At 46.2% G+C, this 25,315-nt stretch overlaps 3 protein-coding genes across 4 annotated transcripts; all 3 read left to right on the top strand.

Moving 5' to 3' along the window:
• The first annotated feature begins 1,160 nt into the window (after positions 1–1,160).
• LOC133513763 (G-protein coupled receptor 151 protein) lies at positions 1,161–9,385 on the top strand. 2 transcript variants are annotated; one of them, XR_009798600.1, is made up of 2 exons: positions 1,161–1,669; positions 3,037–5,845. XR_009798600.1 is itself a non-coding variant. In XM_061844837.1 (2 exons), exon 2 carries the CDS (start codon positions 7,297–7,299, stop codon positions 8,401–8,403), a length of 1,107 nt encoding a protein of 368 aa, XP_061700821.1. In that variant the 5' UTR covers positions 1,161–1,669; positions 6,998–7,296; the 3' UTR covers positions 8,404–9,385. The 2 variants fall into 2 exon arrangements, 1 of the variants encoding a protein (XP_061700821.1); XM_061844837.1 differs by lacking the exon at positions 3,037–5,845 and adding an exon at positions 6,998–9,385.
• Positions 9,386–13,380: 3,995 nt separating this feature from the next.
• Positions 13,381–18,478, top strand: mavs (mitochondrial antiviral signaling protein). Its single transcript, XM_061843761.1, has 5 exons — positions 13,381–13,594; positions 14,738–14,860; positions 15,531–15,711; positions 16,236–16,756; positions 17,124–18,478. The coding sequence occupies exons 2-5, from the start codon at positions 14,738–14,740 to the stop codon at positions 17,559–17,561; spliced, it is 1,263 nt and encodes a 420-aa protein (XP_061699745.1). The 5' UTR covers positions 13,381–13,594; the 3' UTR covers positions 17,562–18,478.
• A 584-nt stretch (positions 18,479–19,062) lies between these two features.
• On the top strand, positions 19,063–25,038 carry pank2 (pantothenate kinase 2). Its single transcript, XM_061842856.1, has 7 exons — positions 19,063–19,433; positions 20,814–21,166; positions 21,382–21,635; positions 22,082–22,258; positions 23,159–23,282; positions 23,964–24,089; positions 24,175–25,038. The coding sequence occupies exons 1-7, from the start codon at positions 19,199–19,201 to the stop codon at positions 24,223–24,225; spliced, it is 1,320 nt and encodes a 439-aa protein (XP_061698840.1). The 5' UTR covers positions 19,063–19,198; the 3' UTR covers positions 24,226–25,038.
• Positions 25,039–25,315: the final 277 nt, after the last annotated feature.

The raw sequence follows: 25,315 nt of genomic DNA, 5'->3' as shown, positions 1-25,315 counted from the left end.
TGACCGGCGGGAAAAAGTAAAATCATGCAAAAATCTCCCGGGACGGCGGCGGCGCGGCGAGGCCCGCAATGGGAACAATAAGCGCAATTGTCAATCCATTAAAATAAAGGCCAGCTTTGAGCAGATAAGAAGCGCGCGGCCTTGCCTCCATCTATTTAACATTCATTGGATTGAATAATCCCGCTTTATTATCGTCAATAGTCTGCATATTTACCCTCAATATGCTAATTTATGCTAGCTGCCAGCGCCGCGCGGTTTAATAAGTTTTTTTCCCCCGTACCTGCTCCAACTTTTCCCCCCTTGATTGTTTTTTTTCCCGGAGCCCCGCGGCCGCACCAGTTACATTTCAATCAAGAGCGTCATTGGAAAGTCATTACGGCAAACTAGATGCCGGTAATTGGGACCGCGCTCTGCATAGTGGCGCCCCCGCAGGCCGGGGGGCCAAATGACGGCACGGGGGGGGGGGGCTTATCTCGCTGGGTTTTTAAAAGGGCAAATAGACAATTTATCCTTCATCTGCTCGGGGAAATAAGAACAAGTTCAATGTCGGGGAGGAGCAAACAATATGTGAGTGGTTGGGGGGGCGGGGGGGGCTCAGCATTTGCAAAAAGATGCCCCCCCAACTCCCCACCCGCCCCACCTTTGCACAAAAAAAAAAAAAAATACATCCACAAACACCATGGCTACTTCTTCACAATATCAAAGGAGAAGAGGAGGGCAACTCAACATATGTCTATGCAAATATGTTTTTTAATCTTGCCAGAATAACGTCCCAAGAAAAATAATTCAAAAAAAAAAGATTCAAGTCTGTTTATTTTAATACGGTCATGTTTTCCACTGACAAATGGGACGTTACTGGCACTTGATTATGTTGTTTTTTCACAGGGGAAATGACTTTTGCAAAAATAAAAATGTGTAATTGGTATTGGATAACAATTCATTCACTCTTGATTTTCGATTCTATTAATCCGTCCTCGGAGAGTTAGACTTCTGGACGCAAATGTATCGAATGAAATCATTTTTTTGAAAGCAATTAATTTGATTGTATCGATACTAAGACATATCGTAATGTATTTTTCAGCGTTGATTTGACACGCATGTTTGTGTACTACGTCTCCCATGATCCCTTGCGAGGTGCGCAAGCGCTCATGGGAGTTGCGCGTGCGTCGTGCGGAAATATGGCGGAGCATTGAGTGGCGCGCTCAATTGAAATAAACAACTGTACAGTGTGGAAGTGAAACATCTTGCGAAGTTTTAATCCAAAGTATTGAACCCTTTTGGTTTGCAGTCATTAGAAAAAACGAGCGAGAAGAAAACATGAAGGACGGATTAAAAAAAAACCAGTTTGCTGCCGTCTACAGGTCGGCGAATACAGTTGAAGTCGCACAAGAAGATGACGCCATGACACTTTTGTACAAGTCCAACATCACTTTTGTCACAGATTTCAAGCAGATTTCCCTTCACAACAGCAGGAGAGCGAAAAGTTTTGGTCAAATCAAGCGCGCTTGAGCCAAGCGACAAAATTCCACGGCGGCCATTTTGCATCAAAACACAAGACGACGCTAGTTGGACATCGCAAGCTAATATTAAGCTAGCTAACCTCTACGAACTGGCTACCCTTGAATAGAATTAGAACTTTTCAACGTGACCAATTTCGTCTTCCATTACAGTAAGTGTGTTTATTCTTGACATTATTTCTGCGTTGCAAAACCACTTTATTCGCAAAAAGTGTAAATGAATTTGTCATCGTTGTTTGTTTATTGTATATCCATTAATAATTTCGCTAGATAGATAGATAGATAGCGTTCCAAGAAAGAAAATTGAGCAAATGTCACTGGTGATGAAGATATTTTCCTGGGGAAAATGTCACCTTATTCAGTAGTTGTTATCATCTGGTAACATGACCAAGTTTTCCTTTATTCTGGTCAAGATATTATTTTTTCTTTTGCAGCGGGAGACTTTCGAGAGTCGGAGCGGTTTTACGGCGTCGCTAATGTTAGCGCCTTTCGAGGACTTTTGTCTTCTAATGGTCTTTGACACGATAGCACCCGTAAGAATAACGTGGGCGGACGGCAGCGGCGACGTTGGCTAATCTTTCGAAATGACGGTGAGCGCGACCTCTCTAAACGCGCCGAGGTCGCGGCGTCCGCCGGCTCCCATCCGCCGACGGGATTAAAGCCGCTTGACATTCTGGCGGCGAGCCGGCCCGGCGTTTCTTGTTTGCGCTGGGGGTCAATCGATGAGGCGCGTTGACAAATAAGCCGGACAAGGAATGCGCGCAGACGGACGGACGCCTTTCAGTTTGACAGCTCGACGCCGTTCGATGCCTTTGGCGTTGACATTCCCGGTCGTTCGCTCGCCGACGCTTCATTAAGTGTAGCGCGACTCTGTGTTGACGCGCGGCCGTTTTTGCCTCTGAAGCGCTACCAAATGCGACCGCGTGCCTTGATTTACGGATTTAATTTGTTTCACGATTACAGTCGTATCTCAAATTGTTTTCCGCATTGAAGTGAATGAAAATGACATCAAACTGATGCGTCGGCCCCTCCCTGAAAAAATGTTTTTTTTTTTTCCTTACATGTTTAACAGCCATAAAAATAACACTCTGTCATGTTGTACTTGATATGAATATGTAGTCGTAATCTAATCAAATAGAGCATTGTAAAGAATTTCAAAGTTTGTGCATCGTGATTTCATGTATGAATTGTGCTGTTTCTTCATGTGTGAGCACTGTGGCCACAAGGGGGCAGTACAAAACATGCTTTCATATAAAACACCACGATGGTTACGACTACTCAGTAAGATGCACGAATATTGTTTTTTTTTTTTTTTGTTGTTGTTGTTGTTGCAGAGGATAAAGAATATATACATTTGCTGTACTGTTCAAATATCTCTTCCACGAAGGCATATAAAAATCCGATGATGCTAGTTGTGATAGCTAGTCTGTGGTGGAGTGTATTGTACTTTAGCATTAAGTTCATGAATCATGGTTCTGGTGTCTGTTGAAATAACGCATGTTTCTTTTCAATTCATAAGTTTGTCAGTCTACGCCTGTCGAAGCTCCAAATTGCCAAAGAGAAAGCAAAAAAGCGGCAGTTTGTCCTGTGACGCTGGCTAAACCGAGCGCCAAAGACTAACGAGTATTTTTCCTGAAAAATTACACATTTCTTGACATTTTATCGGCGGTGTTTAATGGATACGAAAATGACACTAAAGCCGCAAAAATAAGGAGCAGATCAGTCAATCCTTTGACGCTCGCCGACCTGAGCTGACGTCTCGCCCGGCTGGCGGCGCTTTGAGTTGATGATCTGAAAAGGGACAATTGTGCAACTTTCCAGCTAAAGAAAATTTAATCTAGTGTATGTCACAAAAACCCAAAGAAAAAGATGAATTGTTTCTGTTCGCTAACCTGAGCTCTTGAGATGTATGAGGCCCTTTGGCGTTTATCTTATGTAACGTGGGATTTTGTTCTAAATGGTGAAAATGTTTTTCTTGTCGGACGACCTCCCCGCCCCATAAACGAGAACCGATGTCTCCATTAATTCCATGAATTAATTTTGCCTGATAAGGTGAAGACTGCACGAAAAAAAGACTTTCATAAATTGTTTAAAAGAAATGGAAAAATATTTCATGAAAAAATAAAGGACGGTATTTTTTTTAAACGTTTTTCCTGGACGCTGGTGTGGTGACGTTTTCGGTGTATTAAGTAATCAATTACGCCCCCAATAGGTTAAAACTATAAATGACCGTTTTGTGTGTGAGCATAGAAAAAAACTCTGCTTCCCTCTGGCGGTCATGTCGTGTTATCACCATCCTTCCTGAATTGAATGAAGGAGGTCAAGATTTTAGTGTATCAACATTTTACATCAAAATAATACAAAGAATAAGACTGAATTTTTATAATTGTTGAATATATTGTAGTCAAATGAAATGTAAAAATAAATTTGATTCTAGTGTTATTTTGAAACATTCAAAACAAAAACAAAATTATACTCGCCTAAGAATTTGGTATCAAATATATCTGTTTTTAGCAATTTAGCAATTTTTAAGTATATATTTTGCTTGATTTTAAAACTGGGCAATAGTTTGTTTTCATGAAATTCACAAAGCCTAATATTGACGTTTTCTCCCTTGTACCACACGAGGGCGCGCTTTACTCAAAGTTTATGGGCTCATTCGGGACAGCGCCAATCCATCCATCTATCCATCCGTTTTCTTCGCCGCTTATCCTCACGAGGGTCGCGGGGAGTGCTGGAGCCTATCCCAGCTGTCAACCGGCAGGAGGCGGGGCACACCCTGAACTGGTCGCCAGCCAATCGCAGGTGGCATAGAGACAAACAGTCGCACTCGCAATCACACCTTGGGACAATTTAGAGTGTCTAATTAATATTGCACGTTTTTGGGATGTGGGAGGAAACCGGAGTGGCCACCCGGAGAAAAGCTGCACGGGGAGAACATGCAAACTCCACACAGGCGGGGCCGGGATTGAACCCGGTGTCCTCCGAACTTGTGAGGCCAACGCTTTACCAGCTGAGCCACCGTGCCGCCCGTTTATGTAGTTTTAATTTTGAAAATGCAAAGTCGTCTTCCCCCTCCCCGGCTTCTCCCATGAATTATTTGCGCTTGCCCTTTCCTTCATTTATCTCTTTGCGTGATGCCTCACGGTGGGGGGGACGGGGAGGAGACGACGGCGGTGATAATGAGCTCGTCACAAGTGGATTCATTAAAAAAAAAAAAATAATAAATCAAGTGGTTGTCGTAGTAACCGGCGGTGTAGAAAAAAACAAGTTTTATTAATGTTGTCTTGCATACTCAGTCAGACAAAATGTTTTCCCTGGAAAACGGTGGCTGTTGACGCATTTGTGCCGCAAAAGTGCGGGTGTTGATGCTGCTACTAGGAAAAAGTACTTTCACTCTGAAAAGTGTGGGTAGCGAACCTCGGCAAACGTATGAATGTTTGACGCGTTTGCGGACAAAAGTGCGAATGTTTCATCTGTACTGGTGAAAAACGTGGGTGTCCGTTATCCTTGGCATTGGGAAAGTTGAAAATCGAAAGTGCCAAGAAAAGCATCATGTCAATAAAAGTATGGGTGCGTAAACCCGTGCGAAACTTTTACAGGAATAGTATTGTTCTTTATCCCGGCCGGGAAGAAAGTGTGGGTGTTCGAGGTCCCTTTTCTCGTCCTGGTGAACGTGAGGGTGCTGAACTCTTTTCAAGGAAAAATGTGGGTGTTAAAAGTATGGCTGTTTATCCTGGCACTGGGAAAAGTGCGGGCAATCAACCCGCCACCACCAGGAAAAATGTGGGTGTTGACTTCATTCACCAAGAGAAAAATTGTCAACCTTTTGTATGTATTCAACATTTTCACTGGGAAAAAAAAGTGCGTTTTTAACTTACCCACACAAAAAGTATTTGAAGCGAGCAAAAAAAAAAAAAATGGATGTTGCTTTTTATGCTCATTCGTGAAAAGCTTTTGGTTTGGTTTTGTTTTTTCTTCTTTTGAGCTCAGATGTCCCCCTGGTGCAAAAAGTACTTTTGTGTTTTCTGTCCGTCTGGACGTCCACCGGCAATGTTACTGCGCCGCTTTTTTTTTTTTTTTTTTTTTTCCCGTGTCCCACATTTGTCTTCGTGCCGTTGTTAAGCCCGGGGGTGCGAGGGACGTACACGTGGAAAAAAGCGGCCGTCTGCTCTCAACTCGTTTCGGCCAGAATTGGCAACAATCGTTCAAAAACGTTCTCCTGACTCCACTGGCAAATGTGCGGGTGTTGAAACATTTTCACCTGGACACGTCTGGACCTGCAACCGTTTCACTCGGAAAGTGGGGGTGTCCAGCAAACATGATGGTGGGTGTTGAACATTTTCCCTGGATCATGTGCTGGTCTTTTGTGTATGGGTGTTCAAACACTTCACTGCTAATACTATGGGTGTGAAAAAAATGGGTGTTGAACCCTTTGACCCGGAAAAGTTAGGTTGTTGAAAGTTTTCGACCTGCACGGAAGTTGGGTGTTGAACCCTTTTGCCAAAATACGTGGATATTGAAATTTTCACGTGGAAAAAACAAGGGTGTTGAGCCATCTCAAATTGCGGGTCTTTATCCCTTTCAACGGGAAATGTTTGGGCATTGAACCTTTTCAAAATGTGTTTGTGACCCTTTGACACGGGGACGTGTGAGCGTACGCGTCCAACTCTTTCAGCAGGAAATGTGCGGGTGTCGTTGCACTTTTCGAGCCGTTAGCGCTTCAATCGACACAGCGAGCAAGTTCATGATCACGTCAATGACCGCCCTCCCCTGCCCCCACTCGTGAATAGCATCAGAGTCGTCCCCCCCCCCCCCCACCACCTCACACCACTTAAGCGCACATCACGCTGTGATGAGGGATGCGGTCGCCTAGCAACCGGCCCTCGTCGTCGGAGGTGACGGCATTGGAGTGGGCGCCCCTTCACCTCTCGGCGGCGTCCCGTCACACATCCGCCACCCCGCGTGCATGCGGTAACCCTGGCAACGGTCTTTTCCGACAGCCGCTCCATAGGCGACCTTCATAGTGACGCTTGCCGGCGCGTCGGCAAATATCGCAAATCGGGCGAGCCGAGTGACATTTATCTGGCCGCTCGACTCATCCCAAGTGCTCAAAATACATAATTGACACACTCAACTGTTTTGACTTCAGTGATAAAGTAGCAAATATGTAAATATGGCGGGGTGATTTTTCAAAAGAAAGCATTTGAAATCAACCCATTCTTTTCCCATTGAGTTTGCGTCAACACCCGCACTTTTCTTGGTGGAAAAGGTCCAACGGCTCCGGGATCAACACCCGCTCTTTTGCCGACGAAAGAGTTTGACGCCCACACTTTGCCGGGGGCCTCGAAGCAAAACCTCACATTTTCCCAGTAGGGTTCAACACCCACACGTTTCGACAGTAAAAAGCGTTCAACACCCACACTTTTCCCAATGAACATGTCGCACAACCTCACTTTTCACACCTTTTCCGGTGAAAGGATTTGACACCCCCGCTGTCACCACACACCGTCACCCTCTTCAGGATAAGCGGCATGGAGAATAAATCCCAGGACGGACTCGCGCGTGTGGCGGTGCACGTCGGAGATGTCGAGTGACGCAAAGGCCGCTCACCCGCGCCCAACTGGCAATGACGTCAACGGCGTCTCAATGGCAGCCCCGTAAATAGCCGGCGCCAGCCCGCCCTCGGCTCAGACGCTCGCACCCGCTCGGCAGCGCCGCCCCGCACGCTCCCTCCTCCTCCCCCTCGCAAGGACGCGCAACCTCTCGGGAAGGGAAAATGGATCCCGATCCCAATCCCAACGGGACTTTTGTGGACTTCGCGGGAGGCGTTCAGGTCTTGGACGGGGAGGAGCTCCGGGCGGCCGCGGCGCTGCTGCTCGCCGGCGTGTGCGCGGCGGGCGCCGCGGGCAACCTGCTGGTGCTGCTCATCCTGGCGCGTGACTTCCACGCGTCCCGAGGCTCCGAGGCCAAAGCGCTGCTGGCCTCGGTGGCCACCACGGACGCGCTCATCCTGCTCCTGTGCGCCCCCGTCCGGGCGCTCGCCGTCTACAAGCAAGCGTGGGTGCTCGGCCGTTTCGCTTGCGCCACGGCCGACTGGTTCCAGCACTCCTGCCTGGCGGCGAAGACGCTGGTCCTGGCGGTCGGCACCCGGGCCCGGCACACGCCGGAACCCGGCGCCCCGCGGCGCGGCTGGATCGTCTGGGCCGTGGCGCTGGTGTGGCTGGTGTCCGCGATGTTCCCCATCCCGCAGATGCTCTTCGCCGAGCTGCGGCCGCGCGGCGGGCGCGACGCCGTCGTCTGCGTGTACCGGACGCCGGCGTGCGCGTCGCACTTCGCGGCCGTCTTCTACAAGATCTACCCCGCGGCCGTCTACGTGGCCCCGGCGCTCTTCGCCGTGGCGTGCTACACCAAGAGCCTGCACCGGGCGCTCAATTACGCGCCGAGCCCGCGCCGCCAGAGCAAGGTGACGCTGGTGCTGCTGTGCCTGAGCGGCACGCTGGGGCTCATGCTGCTGCCCGAGTGGGGCACCTTCACGTGGGTACGGCTGGGGTACCGCAAGCCCCCCGCCGGGCTGCTACTGTGCGCCCAGCTGCTGGCGTACGCTTGCAGCGCGCTCTCGCCGGTGCTGCTGGTGAGCACGTACGACGACGTGCGCCGCGGCCTCGCCGCGCTCTGCGCCGCGGCCGCCTGCCGCGGGGCCAAGGCGGCCGGCGCCCCCAAGGCCGGCGAGGGCAACGGAGCCGAGCTGGGCGGCGGCGGCGGCGGCGCCGACGGCGAGAAGACCTTCCCGGACGTGGAGCACTTTTGGACCGGGCGCAGGAACACGCAGGTGGAGGAGGAGCAGGACCCCGTCCCGTGGGAGACCGAGGAGAAAATGCTCTGAAGGCCGAAAGCGCTCGGACGGTCGGCCACATGTGCGACGCTTGCCGTGCTCAAACTGTTTTATTACTCCTTTATTACAGTACCATGTTCTCTCAAGCTCACTATAATTACTTTAAAAAAAAAACATTTGCTATATCTGTTAACATTATTTATTTTTTTTCAACTTGGAAAAAAAATCAGTTTGAGATTGTAGGACATTCCATTTTTGGAAATTGTAAAACGTGTGACGTGGAATGATCAAAGTTTTTGATATGTGTTATTAAAACATTGTCTCATTACTTTTTAATCTTTTTTTTTTAAATTGAAAAATCGTTGGATATCATGGAGCAGATTGTTACTTTTCAAATGAAGCTATGCGATTTTTGATTTTATGCGATTTTGATGTAAGATTTTTGCAGTATCATGGAACCATGACTTTTATTCTTTGCAAATCATTCGTGTCACATATGATTCAACAAATTCTAAGATAATGATGATTGATGTCATCTTTTTTTTAATGCTTCAACGATTACACTCAAGTCCAACAAATGTTTTGCCATTTTTGTACGACAACTTTTTGCTTTGGCTTTCTTTGCATTTTCAATTTTGCGCTGGCTGAGCGTCAAATTAGTGCGCATTAAAAGGCTCAACGTGGACGATAAAGAAAACCCGACCGGGCACATGGACTCCAAATCGGAGGTATCCGATCTTTGGCCACCTCTTCATCACGGATTTTCCCCCACATCTCACTCCAAGAGGCGCAAATGGCGGCCAGACCCTCTCGTGGCTTGAAAGCCGCAACGTTTCGACGTGCTTTCCTTCCTTTTTCGGGCAACTGTTGCACGGTAGTGAATTGTGGACAAACCTCAAGTTTGTCGTGCTAGCTCGCGTCTTTGTGTGCAAACGACGTATAAAAGCGGTGTCGTTATCGTTTGGAATCTTTTGAAATGTCTTCAAATCAATTGTTTTGATATTCGATGGTACTGTAGAAGTGATGAGTAGGTCTTGCCGGACTTTTTTTTTGCTGTGGCTTCTTGTCACATGGTAAAAACTGTTAAATAAAAGTATGAAGAAAATGCTAAAAATTGTACAAGTGTGTGAGTTTTTGTACATGCGGGGAGATGGGGGGGGGGGGAAATCATATTCGGCTACCCGCAAAACTGCTCAAAGTACTGAAAAGTTGGAAACTGAAGTTTGCATGCGTTTGAATTAACTGGCAGTTATGGAACCATTTATGAATATTTCGCGATTTGGCGTCATAAAATTATTTAAATTTGAAAAAGATGCTAAGCCTCGTGTTTGATTTTGTGTTACTTCAAATTTTTTGCTACTTTCCAAATGATGAAAACTGTCAATAAAAGTAACACGTTGTCACTGACGTGCAGTATTTGCCTAACTTGACATATGCTAAAATGATGACAAGTATAAAAACACGTTTCACGAGTTTTGGAGCGCTGGCAACTCTCAGGCAGGCAGCCATATTTGCTAGCTCAAGTTGGATGAAGGAGTTATTGGCGAGTTGATACATGCTAAAAACATTTTTTTTTTTTTTTTAAATCGGAGGTGACAATCGTTTGACAGGCGGGTTTAATTCTTTTTTTTTTTTTTTCCTGGAGTTTAGGGCTATTTGACACATGGTAAAATCTTTAAACCAGGGGCGTCGCGTTCATTTTTGTTGTTACATTGTAGTTACGGTTTTCCTCAGAGGGCCGTCGTCATGAGCAAGGCTGGAGCACGGCTAAGAAGGACGTGGCCTGGCCTGGCATTTGCCAGTTCGTTGAGTACGCTTTACCGCATCCTGGGTGACTGTTTCTCGTTTTTGGATCCTGCCTTCCTGGACTGTGTTGTCGTGCACAACTTTAGTTTATAATAAAGCCCAGCTGAACATCATGCCTTTGCCTGGGAGTCCTGCATTTGGGTTTTCTGGTCTGTGACAGCCATGATGACTTTGAAACCAAAAAAGATGCTCTGCCATCCCGTGTGTTGGGTTCCATCGCGGTCAGGATTTCTGGATTATTTGGGGACTCAATGAATACTTGGAAAAGGAGGCTCGTACAAGTGTTCTTGTAAAGGGTTAATGTGGAAAAAATGGGTCAGCACGGCGGAGGTAAGGGGGGGGGGAGCTGGAGGGGGGGGGGCGTCTTTTATGAGTGCTCTTATGTGTTTGGCGGGTGGCCGCCGGGCCCCGTGGCGGCCATGCGGCGCCGTTGACATTTTCGTGTTCTCCGGTGAAAAGAAAGGTTACAGGTGGAGGAGGAAGGAGGTAAAAAAAAAATACAAAAATCTGCTGAAAATCTCTCGACGCCCCCCCCCCCCCCATCATTTATTCAGGGACCGTATGGGCGGCCGCCGCGAGCGTCGGCCCGCGGGGGCGGCTGCCTCTCGGCTCCGTTACTCTCACGGGTTTTGTGCTCCGCGCACTCGACTGGCAGCTCACGCGGCAGCCGCCGGCTGCTTGACACCGCTAAAAATATCAATAAAAGTATAAATAAATTGTGTTCGACTTCAATTCCCCCACACACGATGAATAAAGTAGAGTGAAGACTCTCCATAACAACCCAGGCTAAATTGAGCTCTTCTCTGCCTGTCAGTCCGTCCATCTCAATGACAAAGATCCGCATTTGTAATGAAAAACATTCATACGCAACTCATGTCTGAATTTTCTCCATCCATTCATTTTCTTTGCCGCCTATCCTCACAAGGGTCGCGGGGAGTTCTGCAGCCAATGGGCAGGAGGCGGGGTAGACCCTGAACCGGTCGCCGACCAATCGCACAATTTCGAGTGTCCAATTAATGTTGCATGTTTTTGGGACGTGGGAGGGAACCCGAGTGCCCACCCGGAGAAAACCCACGCAGATAAGGCTGGGATTTGAACCCGGAACCTAGAATAGAAATGTAAGGCCAACGCTTTCCACCGTGCCGCCCAGTCTTTTTTTAAATTTTATTTGTATTTTTTTTTCTGTGCATCGCTGAAGCGTGACGGACGTGTCATCGCCCCGAGCCGTCGACGTGCCATTATTTACTTTCATGTCCCGTCCCACTGAGGAGTTTGTTCTCTTTTTTTGTTTTGTTTTGTAAAATAGGACACGGCAACAAATGTTTGCTTTTTTTCCGCCCCGAAGCGACGTCGGATGATTCCGAGGTCGATGAACTTTGCTTTTAGTAGGCTAAAAAAAAAACTAAACAAAACAAAACAACAACAAAAAAGATTCAGAGCATCCACAGTCGCCCACCGAAAGCTGAAACGCTGATCATGAAATCCATAAATGAGGTCATACGACAAAAAGTGAAAGCAACGTGTGATGATGAAATGACAAGACTAATGTCAGCGGGATATTTCGGGTCCCGCTTCTTCCCCCAATTTCGTCAGGAGACTTCCGGCACGATGTGATGGATGGCGCCACGGTTCACCATCCCACTTCTGACACCCAATTCTCCGAGTACAGTTTTCCATGAAATATAGCAAATTTATTGTTGTTTTTTTTCCCTGATGTCATATTTTTTTGATTTATTGTAACATTTCATCTTTTGTTTGGAATTGTTTTTTTTTTTATTGTTAAATTTGGATTTTATTCCAGTTAAACTTGGCTGTTGTATTTCCCATGATAGCATGATAAGGTTTTTTTTTTTGTAATACTATATTATGAATGAATGTATGCCAGTAATTTGAATTTTTTTTCATGAAATATTCTTGGAAAAATCCAGTGCCCTCGTAATTTTTCCTCCAATTAATGAAATAAGCAAAGTGTCTGTTTGTATTTCTCTTTCCAAAGGCCACATAACATCATGGGTGACATTTTCATAACCCCCCCCCCCCCCCCCCAATTCCTATCACTCCCCATTCATGCTGCGCAGATGACGGCGCGCGTTTATGATCTTTAACGATGCGGGCGTGATGGGGGCATGGCGCCATCACGCGGTTACAATGCAGTACTGCGCCTATTTCGAGCAGCAAAGTCTTTTAAAAAAATCTTATTTGCATGCATCTGAAATTTTGAGCATCTGCTCTAATCGTTTTTCACTTCAAATTTCCATACATACGTGATGTAATCAGAGTTGTTGTATTTTTGCCTTTTACTCTTTTTCATTTCATTGAAATTAAATTCAAATGAGTAAAACTCAAGATTTTTGAACATATGGGATTTATATCAATCTATTTTTGCGTTTGCATCATTGAAATCCAAACGAATGTAATATGTCACTTTATTGTAAATTGTGTTTAATGTTTATATTTTATCTCAATGAGTTCACATAAAATATCGAGTTTTGTATTCTCATTTAAAATATTTAGTATTTAAATACGATAATAATATTTCATTCCATTTTTTGCATTGTACAATTTTTTATTTTATTTTAATGAGTTCATTACAAAAGGTTGTTTTTTCATTTGTGGAATGTATACATTTTATATACGTCTACATAAATGAGTAAACTATAAAAGGTTGAGATGTTTTAAAAATATTTTTAAACTCAAAATCTTCTATTCAAAGTAACTTTTGTGATATTTAAATTCAGTATTGAAAATAAATATGGGTATAATTTTTTTAACTCAATACATTTTATTCCTAGTGAGGATATGCTTTTTTTTTTAAAACGGGGATTTGTTTGAAAAATAAAAGTCAAAAATCTAAAAATATAATGTTTCATATTTTTATCTAACTAGTATTGAATGTAAAAGGTCAATATTTTTGTTGTTGTTGTAACATTTGATTGATTTTTCCATGTGTTAACATTCGATATTTGCATTGATTTAGTTTGACTACAGTTTGAAAAGAAGCAGAATAATAATTCTCTCGCTAAAGTACAAGATTAGATTTTTAGAAATGTTTGTGCTGTGTTTTATTATAGATATGTGTTTTCTGGTCTCGGCCGTTTTTGTTTTTCCGCGCGGATTACTCGGACGGGATTAGAGGCAGATGGAAATCAGAACTCGAGATCACGTCTAATCCCGGAGGCGCAGCATCGCCATTGGATGAGGAGTCCGAGAAACCACGCCTTCTCCGGGGATTACCCGTCGCTCATTGGCCCCCGCGCGGACGGACGTCTTCTTGCTCCAATGGGAAAGCGCGGCGCGTGGTCGTCGGGGCGCAGATGCGCGCGGAGGAGCTCCGGTTCGTTTCTCCTCCAGGATTTGGTTTTCGAGAGATCCGCGCCGAGCAGCAGCAGCAGCAGCAGCAGCAGCAGCAGCAACCCACGCACGACCCACGAAAAAGGTCAGTTCGGAGCGCTCGATTTATCCATTTGTTCACGCGGACGAAATGACGTCTTATTCCTGCGACCGACACCAGCTCCGCGTTGACCTGTCAAACTCCTCAAAAATGAGAAAATCTCACGTTCAAAATTGCTTTTCGGAGACTCGACGCACAGTTTGGTGTCGGCCTGAGTCATCAATATCCCGCTGAACGGGTTTCTGGAGTGTTGGGCGGTCATTAGTTTCAAGCCTGTCAACCCGGTTTCGGCGTTGTTTTTGCGCAAATAAAACGTGGAAAGTGGAATTCACACAAGGAGCGTGAGTGGAACGTTGTAAAGGTCAAGCGTTGCCCTTGTGTCAAGGAGTTCGAGGGCCGTCCTCGCGTGCGCACTTCCTGGTTAATCTGCAATCTGTCGTGACTCCACCACACGCAAAAAAAAAAAAAAAGCACACGCAAAGCTTTGGACGCGATTCCGCCAGGTGAGCGCCGGCGGACTTTTGGTGACATTTGGGAGTGTTTAGTGCAAACAAAAACCGGTGGACACAACACAAAACACGTGCAAAAGAATGCAAGTTTCCCAAAGGTGGTCAATCCACGACCACTTCGACCTTAATTCCATCTGCTAAACTTCTCTTTTATTAGTTGTTTTTTTCAACTGTTTCAGTTTCTTCTCTCTCACTTTTACTTTTACTTTCACTTTCAGAAGGCCCTGACAGTGAAAAGTGGGGGGGGGGGGAAATCCCCCCACACCCTGTTATATTCATTCCTTCATTTTCTGAGCCGCTTATCCTCACAAGGGACGTTTAGCGCACCCCTAAACTGGTCGGCATCCAATCGCAAGAGACATACAAACAAACAAACAATCGCACTGACAATCTGACCTTGGGGCGATTTAGAGCTTGAAGCGTGTTGTGGGGATGTGCAAACTCCACACAGGTGGGGCCGGGATTTGAACCCTCGGTCCTCACAACTGTGCGGCAGACGCTCTAACCCGCTGCGCCACCGTGCCACCTAAACATTTAGTGTAGCGACAGCGGTGCGATAATGTTGTAACCTTGAAACAGGACATTGAATGAAATTGAAAAAATTCCAAGACAATTTTTCTCACGGCACATTTTTCCCCTCTTAGCGACGTTTGCCATTGTTTTTTTTCCACTTTTGCAGATGTCGTTTGCCCGCGACCAGCTCTACAACGGCTACCTGCGCACCAACATGCCCACCATCGTCACCAGAGTCAAAGTGCGCGAGATCGTGGTCCACTTGCCCTGCCTGACGGCTCACGACCGGGTGAGTCGGGTAACGCGCCGCGCCGAAACACGTCCTTATCTGACCGCGTGCAGACGGCAGTCGTGGGAACGTCCATCCGTCCATTTTCTTTGCCGCTTATCCTCACGAGCCTATCCCAGCTGTCAACGGTACACCCTGAACTGGTCGCCAGCCAATCGCAGGGCACGTCGAGACAAACAGTCACAATCGCACCTTGGGGCAATTTAGAGTGTCCAATTCATGTTGCACGTTTTTGGGATGTGGGAGGAAAACGGAGGGCCCACCCGGAGAAAAGCGGCGCAGGCACGGGGGAGAACATGCAAACTCCACACAGGCGGGGGCGGGATCGAACCCGGGTCCTCAGAACTGCGATGCCAGCGCTTTAGCACCCGGTCACGAGGACGTATCGGTACATAAGCAATAATTGTACGTTTGTCCTCACGAGGAGGCTCAACGTTGAGCAAATTAGCAAGATGCTACGTTGACGTGTTTGTGCCGTAGACTTGGCTCCAGGTTCATTTTCATGTTCACTGTTTGAACGCGAACTACGAACAATTGAACGCTTGTCAAGTGACATCAATCCAAAAAAAAAAAATGACAAAAAAGTTGAAAATCGGATTGGGCCACCAAAAAGTCCGTATCGTGTTTTCGCGTGGCAGAGTTTGTGTGAAACCACTTGTTGGGTTCGCAGGAGACCATCGAGGCCAAGCGCGAGACGTGCGGCAACTACGACGGGATGGTCCATCTGCTGGACTGCCTGAAGCGGCGCCAGAGCTGGCCCGAGCACTTCATCCGAGCTCTGGAAATGTGCGAGCACGGCGCCATCGCCGCCGAGGTCCGCGCCGAGTACGACAGGCTCAGAGGCGCCGGCGGTGAGCGGGATTATCGGCCCCACCCGCGAGAAGGACCGATTGCGTCACGGGGCTCGACACGACACGACACGACGTTTGCGTGTGTTCCTGTTCAAGACTTTCGGAACTCCATGCGCCATTTCCGGCCTAGAAGCCGATCGTTAAAAATAGCTATTGAAGAGAAGCGATATCGCATTAATTATGAGACACGCCAGGTCGTCGCGACATTTCTTCTACTTTGTGAATTGCGTCTGATCTTTTTTTTTTCTCTTTACTTAGTAATTCTTATTTATCGTAATTGAGCATCATAATCATGACACTTGCTGTGCGGGACTTTTTTTTTTTTTTACCTTTGTGGATTATTTCTAGTTACGACAACTTGTAATAACTAGTAATTAGTAATAAGTAATTAATAATAGTGATAACTATCATTCAAAGTTGTCAAGACGAGTGACGTGACATTTCATACGTTGCGCTGACGTAAGTGTGTGTCCCCGCCCTCCCCAACGTTGTGGATGAATTTCTCTTTGTTGATCTTTATTTAGATTCCACCCGTGTCTCTCCTCCGACCACCCTGGCGAATGCTCAAGTCCACCCAACCCCTCCCGGACCCGAGGCCGCCGCCGCCGCCACTTCCCCGCCTTCCCCTCCTCGAGCCGACCCCGAGCCGGAGGTCCCGGTTCCCGCGTCCGCGTCGCCGCCCGCGTCCCGACCTCCCCTCGCTACCGCCGCCCCCCCTGAGGCCACGCCCCCGCGAGGTGCGGAGGGACCGGATCGGCATCACCCGGAACCGGAGGAAAGCTCGGAATCTGACATGCTGGACGCCGAAGCGATGGCCAAAGATGTTCCGTCGGGTTGTGTCGCACCTCCTCTGCCCGATCAAAATCCAGAACCGTGCGACGCCACCGAAAGCCCGCCGGAAAGTTCCGTCCGGCCGGATGCGACTGACGTCCCCCCGACGCCCGAGAAGCCCCCCGTTCAGGAAACCTCCCCGCCTCCGGAAAAAGTCGTCTCTGCCCCTGATATCCCGCCACCTGATGATATTCCGGTGGCTCCGCCTACACAGGTGAGCGACAGAAGCCCCTTTCGTGCAGCCCACCCGTTAGGCGCCATCATAATTTCCTGCCCCCCTCCCCACCAAAAAACTATTTTATTGTTCCGCTTTAGGTAAAAGAAAATAACACCAAAAAAAAAAAAAAACCCCCACGAAAAATTCAAAACCTTTTCCGAAATGTAATTACGTTGTGTACTATTTGTTTGACTTGTGCCTTTAAGGGGCGTGGCCTAGCGAGTCACATCAGGAGCTGCGTTGGGATTTGCTCCTCGCGGTTGTACTCCTATTACATAAAAAAAAAAAACGAAACGACGCAAAAGGGATGGGAGACGGCGACACTTGCGCTCACCTTCTTCTTTGCTTCTTTTTCCACTTTCAGGTGGTCGTGGAGAACCGCACGGCCACAGGAAGTCCACGCGCGAGCCCCGCCCCGCCCGAGGTTGCGTCGGCGTGCCAGGCCGCACCTCGCACACTCTCCAGCATCGTGCCGCCGCAGGGTCCGAACCCCGACGCCGGCGGATCGCCGACGGAGGCTTACTCGGGGGGCTCGGAGCGTCTGGAAATGAGCAAGGAGGAGGAAGACGAGGGCGACGTGCGGGTGAACGTCGCCCACGTCTCCTGGCAGCCGCCCGTCCTCGACCTGGACGGCCAGCGCGTGCTCAACGGCGACGCCGGCAAGGAAGCCGCCTCCGCGCAGGAGCCCGAGCCCGACGAGCCGGCCCCTCGCGGCGCCCTGGCCGCCAACGCCAAGTACGTGGCGACGGCGGTGGGGGTGGGCGCCTGCGCGCTGTTGGTGGCGTGGAAGTTCAAGCACTGAAGAGGAGACCTTCCGCTTTTTTTTCCGGCACTTCAGTCTCACGCCACCAAACGTAAAAATGTCTCAAAGGGGGCGGGGCTTTTCCGAGCACAACAACGAGGCGCTCTAATGCTGCAACGGAAGCCCGAAGCCCCGATCCACACGCAGTCAACTTAAGAACATTTAAAAAAAAAAAAAAAAAAAGGAATTTGTTCCCTCCTCGTCACTCCTCCTCTCTCTCCGACGCGAGCGGTGAACGTGAAATTGTTTCATTTTGTTTCGGGAATTGCTGCCGTCTTACAGGTGCCTTCATGTTAGGAAAGGATGTGATGGGGGGAAAATGAAAATATTATGCAAAGTCAGCACTTTGAAGAAACTATTTTTTTTTTTAATTTATTTGAACAAAACATTATTGGAATATGCTGGATACTCCAAGTAGGCACTGAAAGAGCACACTGTTATCTTTAAACGCCACTTTTAAATTTGTTTTTTTTTTTTTTTTTTTTTTTTAGAATTACTCTTAGGCAAGGGTGGATAAACATTTTGCTTTTTAAAGAAATTCAAAATATAGTTAAGATGCGTGTACAGTTTATTTTCGAATACAGTAAAAAAACAAAGATATTTTATTCACTTTGAAGCCAGACGGAAATAATCCGTTTCAGCGTCAAATTTCCTGAAATTGTACAAGCACTGTTTGAAATCGCATTTCCAACTAATGTACGAGTGGAAAAAGAAGCCAACCACCTGGAATACTAAATGATTGCAATGGTCTGTTGTGGGGTCAAACTGTCGCCGTCGTAAAATCGCGATGAGTTTTTGACTGCCGTTAAAGTGGAAAAAGAAGCAGTACAAAAGTGAAAACTATTTTAGTAGTTATGTTGCTTACTGCTGAATACATGTACAATAGAATATGTGCTATTCTCTTGTAAATAGTGATGCGTGTGTCTTTGTATATATAATATATGTACAGTATGATAATAAAATGATCAAAAATTCTTGGTGATGGGTTTTGTTTTGATATGTTGTTGATTTTATTAAGTTATAAATGTAGCATTTGTTAAGAAATTGGGAACTATTGATGTTAGTATTTCCAAATCTACAGTACTCCGTCTTTTGTAATGGAAACGTTCCAATCGACAAGCCGCGCCTCACTTTAATTGATTTTATTCATAAACTGAGCCTTCCGGAACCCCCCTCCCCCCTGTTGTTATTTTCCTAGTTTGTTTCGAAATATTCTCCGATATGTTTGTTAGATTAAAGAAAAAAAAAATGCTGAAAAATATCAATATCATTTCCAGGTTCGACGCTTTGAGTTGCCAGAAGTTGCAGCGTTCTGTTATTGAGCAACAATGGGCGTGTCTTAAGACATGTTCCCAGTTATGATTGGCTGCGGCGCCGTCACTCATTTTTTAACCACGCCCACCTCACAGTGACCACGTGACAAAAAGCGACAATTTGGCAGTTTGCTTCTTCTTCTTCTTCATCTTCTTCTTCTTCTATTTCTATTTCTTCTTCGTCCTTTTTGCCCCCACCGACACATCCCGAGGCCCCCTCCCGCCCCCTCACTCTCTTCCGCCCTCCCTTTATCTGTTATTACTGGATCTATGTCGTAAATTGGCCTACTCTGTTTTTTTTTTTTTTATTTTTTTTTTTGTTTAATGGCGTCCAACGGCCACCGCCACCAGCGCGACGACAGCGCGGACGACGAGGACGACACGCCCACGAAGAAGCAGCCGCGCTCGGACAGAGAGGCGCCCGCCTCAGGCTGCCTTCTCCGGAGCGAGGCCGACAAGGAGGCGGCGGCCGCGCTGGCCGGACGTGCCTCGTCGCCCCGCAGCGCCTCTGACGCGACGCCGAGGCTTCGTAGCGACTCCGTGAAGAAGAGCAGGCCGCGTGAGTATTGTCGTGGTGCCCTTTGAACAAACAAACATTTGACATAGAACAACCCTATTAATACCTTCGTATGAAATGCTTGACATTGGAGTTATTTAATGTTATCGTGTTTGAAAATGACTTTGGCACGTATGAATGAATGAAGGGAAAATGGAGGCGTAATTTGATGGGCTTTGTATCGTATGGGATGCACACATGATGGCTGACATTTGTGTTCTGGACTTTTGTGGTCGGGTCCTCTTTTGCAACAAGATGGCGTTGGCGGTGCACACCGTCCCTCTGATGGTGATGATGAGGATGATGCTTTGTTGTGAGTGTGGATGAAGCTGCCTTGCCATCATGATCGTCATCATAATAATAATAATAATAATGATGATGATCATCAGCATCAGACAGTTTCTCCTCAATCAGCAAGTGGACACTTCATTGAGTACACGCTCACCACAAAAAAAAAAAACACATTAAAAAACCCAGAATATTTAATTGTCATGTAGTTGTTCCGTCACTATTGTGGTTAATGTTGTCATCTCAAACAACACCGCTGACTATTACACATCTTAACATGTGTGAACTCGTATTTTTGATCCGGACGCTATTGCATATGAGTAGACGTGGTTTGCTTGCTACATAGATTGCTAGTGACTGTTGTTGTTGTTTGCATTTAGTTTACATTTTCAAATGTAATTACACATCATACTTTGTAGTGTCGTGTAGATTTATTTAGCTAATTTATTGTCCAGTGTGACGCTTAATTATCTTCTTCTTTGAATATTGTCCATGTGGACTTTTTAACAGAACAAAGCTGCTGACTATTTTTGTTGCTTTTGGTTCATATCTGCAAATATAGTTAAGCGTCATACCGTGTAATGTTGCGTTGTTATATTTTTTCTCATTCATTATTGAGAGCATATGTGTAAACTTTTGAAAAAAATTAACGCCACTTTTTGGTTCGTTCACACCCACGTAAACGGTATGCTGTACAGTAGTTTTGTCTTTCTCGTTCAGTCCGGTCCAAGTACGTATATATGAACAATTAACCAAACAATGGCGCCGACTTTTGTTGCTGCTTTGGGTTTTAGCAAGTTTAAATCCAGTATAGTGATCTTATCGTTGGTTATTCTCATTCATTCTCAACAGCTTATATTTGTATTTGGTGACTATAGTTGCTGCTTTTTATTCACACTCAAATCAGCATCATAGTTCTGCGTAGTGCAATGTAGTATCCAGTCTCAATCGCTGATAGATTTTTGTCTCATTTATTTGTTTGCGATATTAAACGGCGCCGACTATTGTAGCTGCCGCTCATTGACTCCTGTACTGCCGGTACGGCGCATTTATCCGTTGCCGGGCTGCCTTTAAAAATGCACTTTCCGGATTTAGCGTTCCCGTGGTTCGGCATGGACATCGGCGGCACGCTGGTGAAGCTGGTGTACTTCGAGCCCCGCGACATCACGGCAGAGGAGGAGCAGGAGGAGGTGGAGAACCTGAAGAGCATCCGCCGCTACCTGACGTCCAACACGGCGTACGGCACCACGGGCATCCGCGACGTGCACCTGGAGCTGCGGGATCTGACGCTGTGCGGCCGCACGGGCAACCTGCACTTCATCCGCTTCCCCACGCACGACCTGCCCGCGTTCCTGCAGATGGGCCGCAACAAGCACTTCTCCAGCCTGCACACCAGCCTCTGCGCCACCGGCGGCGGCGCCTACAAGTTTGAGGCCGACTTTCGCACGGTGAGTTTTCTTTTTCTTTTTTTTTTATTCATTATGTTTCACAAAGCTTAAATGTTGACGCGTAGCACACAATCCTTTCTAATGGAAATGTTCTCCAAGAAAAATCAAAGGTGACCCAAAAAAAAAAATAAATAAATAAAAATGAACGTCAAAGCAAATCCGCGCGTTTGCGTAACACCTTCGGAACGTCACGCGTTCTCTTTCCGCCGATCCAGACGGCCGACCTGCAGCTGCACAAGCTGGACGAGCTGGACTGCCTGATCCGCGGCGTGCTCTACATCGACGCCGTGGTCTCCACGGGGCCGTCCGAGTGCTACTACTTCGAGAACCCCACGGAGCCGGAGCGCTGCGCGCAGCGGCCGTACGCGCTGGAGAACCCGTACCCTCTGCTGCTGGTCAACATCGGCTCCGGCGTCAGCATCCTGGCCGTGTACTCGGAGAACGACTACAAGCGCGTCACCGGGACCAGGTCATTCGCTGGTCTCCGTTGTGCATTCAATATAAAACGTCTGTTCCGTAAACACATGAAATCTGACCTTAATTTAATTTGACCCATATTGGCGTTTAAAATGTTGTCTATATGATTTAGGTGCGGTCGGTGGATGCCAACAGCCTCCTAAAATATCCTGATTCTGGCCTTTATTATTGCCCCCTTTCTTCTCTTAGTTTCTTCTTTGACAATCGCCCCATGTTTTTGTGGTTCAGTCAAAAATAATACTATCTGTATATCGCTTAGTGTGTGGAGATGAGTCTGGAACTTTTTTTTTTTTTTTTTTGTCCACTGCAGGACAGGATTGAGTTTGACACGCTTTTGTCCCTTGTTGCCGCAGGAATGTCGTTTAACACACGATCATTCCCTGATTTTACTGAAAACCTGCAAAGACAATTGCGACGTAACAGCGTATTTATTTTCAGCCTGGGCGGGGGGACGTTCCTGGGCCTGTGCTGCCTGCTGACCGGCTGCTCCACCTTCGAGGAGGCTCTGGAAATGGCGTCGCAGGGGGAGAGCACCCGCGTGGACAAACTGGTGCGGGACATCTACGGCGGCGACTACGAGCGCTTCGGCCTGCCCGGCTGGGCCGTGGCCTCCAGGTACGCTCTTGCTTGTTTGGAAAAATCCGATTGTTGTGCGGTAACGTGACACGATGACGATAAACCATCACCTTCGACTTCTTGACATTGTCGCGGAGAAATACTTGCAAACATACAGCACTAAAGATCCACACTGTTGGCATCGACCAATTATTGACAGTGCTCTACATTCCCTTAGCCAATCAGGATGCAGAGCACAAGGCGGGTTTTCCTTGAGCGAATCAAGATGCAGAGCACATTGCGCGTTCATAAGGTGTTAAGAAAAAAAGAATAATTGCGCTACCAGTACACTGTAAAAAAAATTACAACCCCCCAAAAAGTCAGTAATAGTAATTATATTATATAAAAGTAAAATTATTCTTGTAATAGCGATATTTTTAACAAAAAAATAAGGATATCTATATCTGGGGGGGAAAAGGAACTGACTTTGTTCTTGTGTGTGACATTAAAAAATAAATTAATGAACGGTTATGTTGTGTCCCAAGTTTTTTCTTTTTAATCCAAAATAAACTTATTATAAAATCAACATTCGGACTTTATAAAAAAGCCTTTATTCTTGTGAGAAAAAATAAATAGCAAATTTTGATTCAAAATGTACAATTAAAAATAATACGTTTTTTTTTTTTTTTTTTTTTCTTCAAAGAAATGTCACTTCAAAATGTCCTTGGGAAAACACACTTGCTACATTTTTTTTAAATCGGAAAAATTACAACTTTATTTTGACTTTAATTGCATATTGTGCAATTTTACTGAAAAATATTTTTTATATATCCCAAACATTGTTTAATTTTTGTCACATTGTTAGTTTTCACCAAAATAGTGATATAAAACATTGCATTAAGTTTTGACACCCCCCCCCCCCCCCCCCCACCACCACCACCACTTTCCCCTCCCCAATAGTTTTGGCAACATGATGTCCAAAGACAAGCGCGAGTCCGTGTCCAAGGAGGATCTGGCCCGGGCCACGCTGGTCACCATCACCAACAACATCGGCTCCATCACGCGCATGTGCGCCCTCAACGAGGTGAGTGAAGACGTGCGTCGTCGCCCTCGGGCGAGAAAGCCGCGCCGGCGTGCGTCCTGCGTGCGTTCAGCCTCTTTACGGTGCTGCCTTGTGGCGTCTTGATCAAGCAGCATTGTACAGGGCTATGAAGGCGCCAGGTTTGTCTTCGAGCTGTACAGTATTCAGCCCACAAAGAGATAAAGACTCCAAAATTGAAATGAAAACAATTCAAAAACAAACAAAAAAATGGCTTCGGACTTTTTTTTTTCCTCGGGACAATACAACTATAAAATTTTTAATACTGTGACTTCCTAAAAAAAAAAAAAAAAAAAAAAGAATTACTTTGTGCACAAAATTTCACTTAAATATTTTAGTTCTCATCATTAAATAACATTTATGTTTTTGAGTATTGTGACTTATGTGTTTAAAAATGATTGCATTGCAAGAACTTCATTTTTGTTTATTGGGTCTTCTTTTTTTTTTCTTCTCTAAACATAAAACTCAAGCAGGAAGTCAGCCATTTTTTTCCCCCAAATGGGAATTTTTGACCACTTTGTGAGAATCGTCCTTTAAGAAACTCCTCCGTTGAGATTTATCCAGGAAAAGCGGCAGTGCTACCGCTAAAAAGGAGCTTTGGAAGACTCTCGGGCGAGACTAAAAGCCGTCACTTGTGCTTTCCCGACCTCCCCCCAACCACCCAAGAACATCGAGCGCGTGGTTTTTGTGGGCAACTTCCTGCGCGTCAACACGCTGTCCATGAAGCTGCTGGCCTACGCCATGGACTACTGGTCCAAAGGTCAACTCAAAGCGCTCTTCTTGCGCCACGAGGTCAGCAAATGCAACATTGTTCATGTCTGGCTTGATCTGGTTATTCTTTATTTCTTTTTTTTTTTCATCCGGATTTTGTTTGTAGGGTTACTTCGGAGCCGTCGGCGCTCTGCTGGAGCTGCTGCATCCGTCCTGAAGCGAAAATCGTCTCGGAACGGCGTCAGGCCGCTGCAGCGCAAAAGAAAACATTGCACTTTAAAAATCTTTCCGGTCAAGGATCGTGACGCGCTTTCTCTGCGCTTTCAGGACGCCGGCGTGTCCGCTCGCAAAAAAAAAAGAAAAAAAGAAAGACCACAGTCACCGCCGTGGCCTGGAAAACGTACAAAAAGTAGCACTGATGATGCCATTTTTTGTGCCTCGGTTAACTTTCATTCAGTTTAGGACGCGTTTAAGAAATAACCCACCAAAAAGACATCATGCCAAATGTGCAAATAAGAATACTCTCTTCCTCCAATAAATGTACGTTACCTCAATTAACCTCTCTGGAAAAGGTAGAAATGGTCATCTCACATTTTTGCAACCTCCTGTTGCTAACCAAAACAGTTTCAGGCACCGCGGCAATCACCGTCTTAGTGCTCGCTCCGCGTTGTTGCGCGCGTTCATTTTTATGCTACGCCAAAAAGTAAACGCCGCTCTCTAAACAAACCCGGCCGGAACGCCGAGTAGACATTATATCGCTGAGAAGATAACCGTGAGCCCATTTGGACTCTCTTGCTAACCAAAACAGCAGCGGATGCTGCGACTGTTAGCATCCCAGTGACTTTGCACATGCGTGTTTATGTTACATTGCTAAATATATGCATCGACCCAAATATAGAAACCGAAATTATCTCACAAAAAAAAAAAAATCAAACTCTTACCAAGAGTATTTCTTCTTTCTTTCTGGTCAGAACTCATCAGAACAAGACTCATTATCTTAAAAACTTAACTTGAAATAAGCCCCCCCACCCCCCCACCCCCAAAAAAAAAAAAAAAATCCACTTTTTTCTACTTCAAATAAAACTTTGCTAGAAACAAGTGAAAATTGTTAATAATTAAGTAATTTATTTATTTTTCTAAGTGATGAGTTTTAATTTCAGCGAAGTCACATTCGATTTGACTAAAAATAAAACAAATATTCTTGGGAAGATTTGGACATCAGAGATGACATTTTTTGGGCATTCCACTCATCACTACATGTTTACATAAATGCTAAAAAATTAATTCTTTGACCCAAGTGGATGCCT

This window comes from Syngnathoides biaculeatus, chromosome 15, assembly GCF_019802595.1.
Source record: "Syngnathoides biaculeatus isolate LvHL_M chromosome 15, ASM1980259v1, whole genome shotgun sequence".
NCBI lineage: Eukaryota > Metazoa > Chordata > Actinopteri > Syngnathiformes > Syngnathidae > Syngnathoides > Syngnathoides biaculeatus.
Note: the sequence above shows the minus strand (reverse complement) of the source record. Positions and strands in the feature narration are given on the sequence as shown.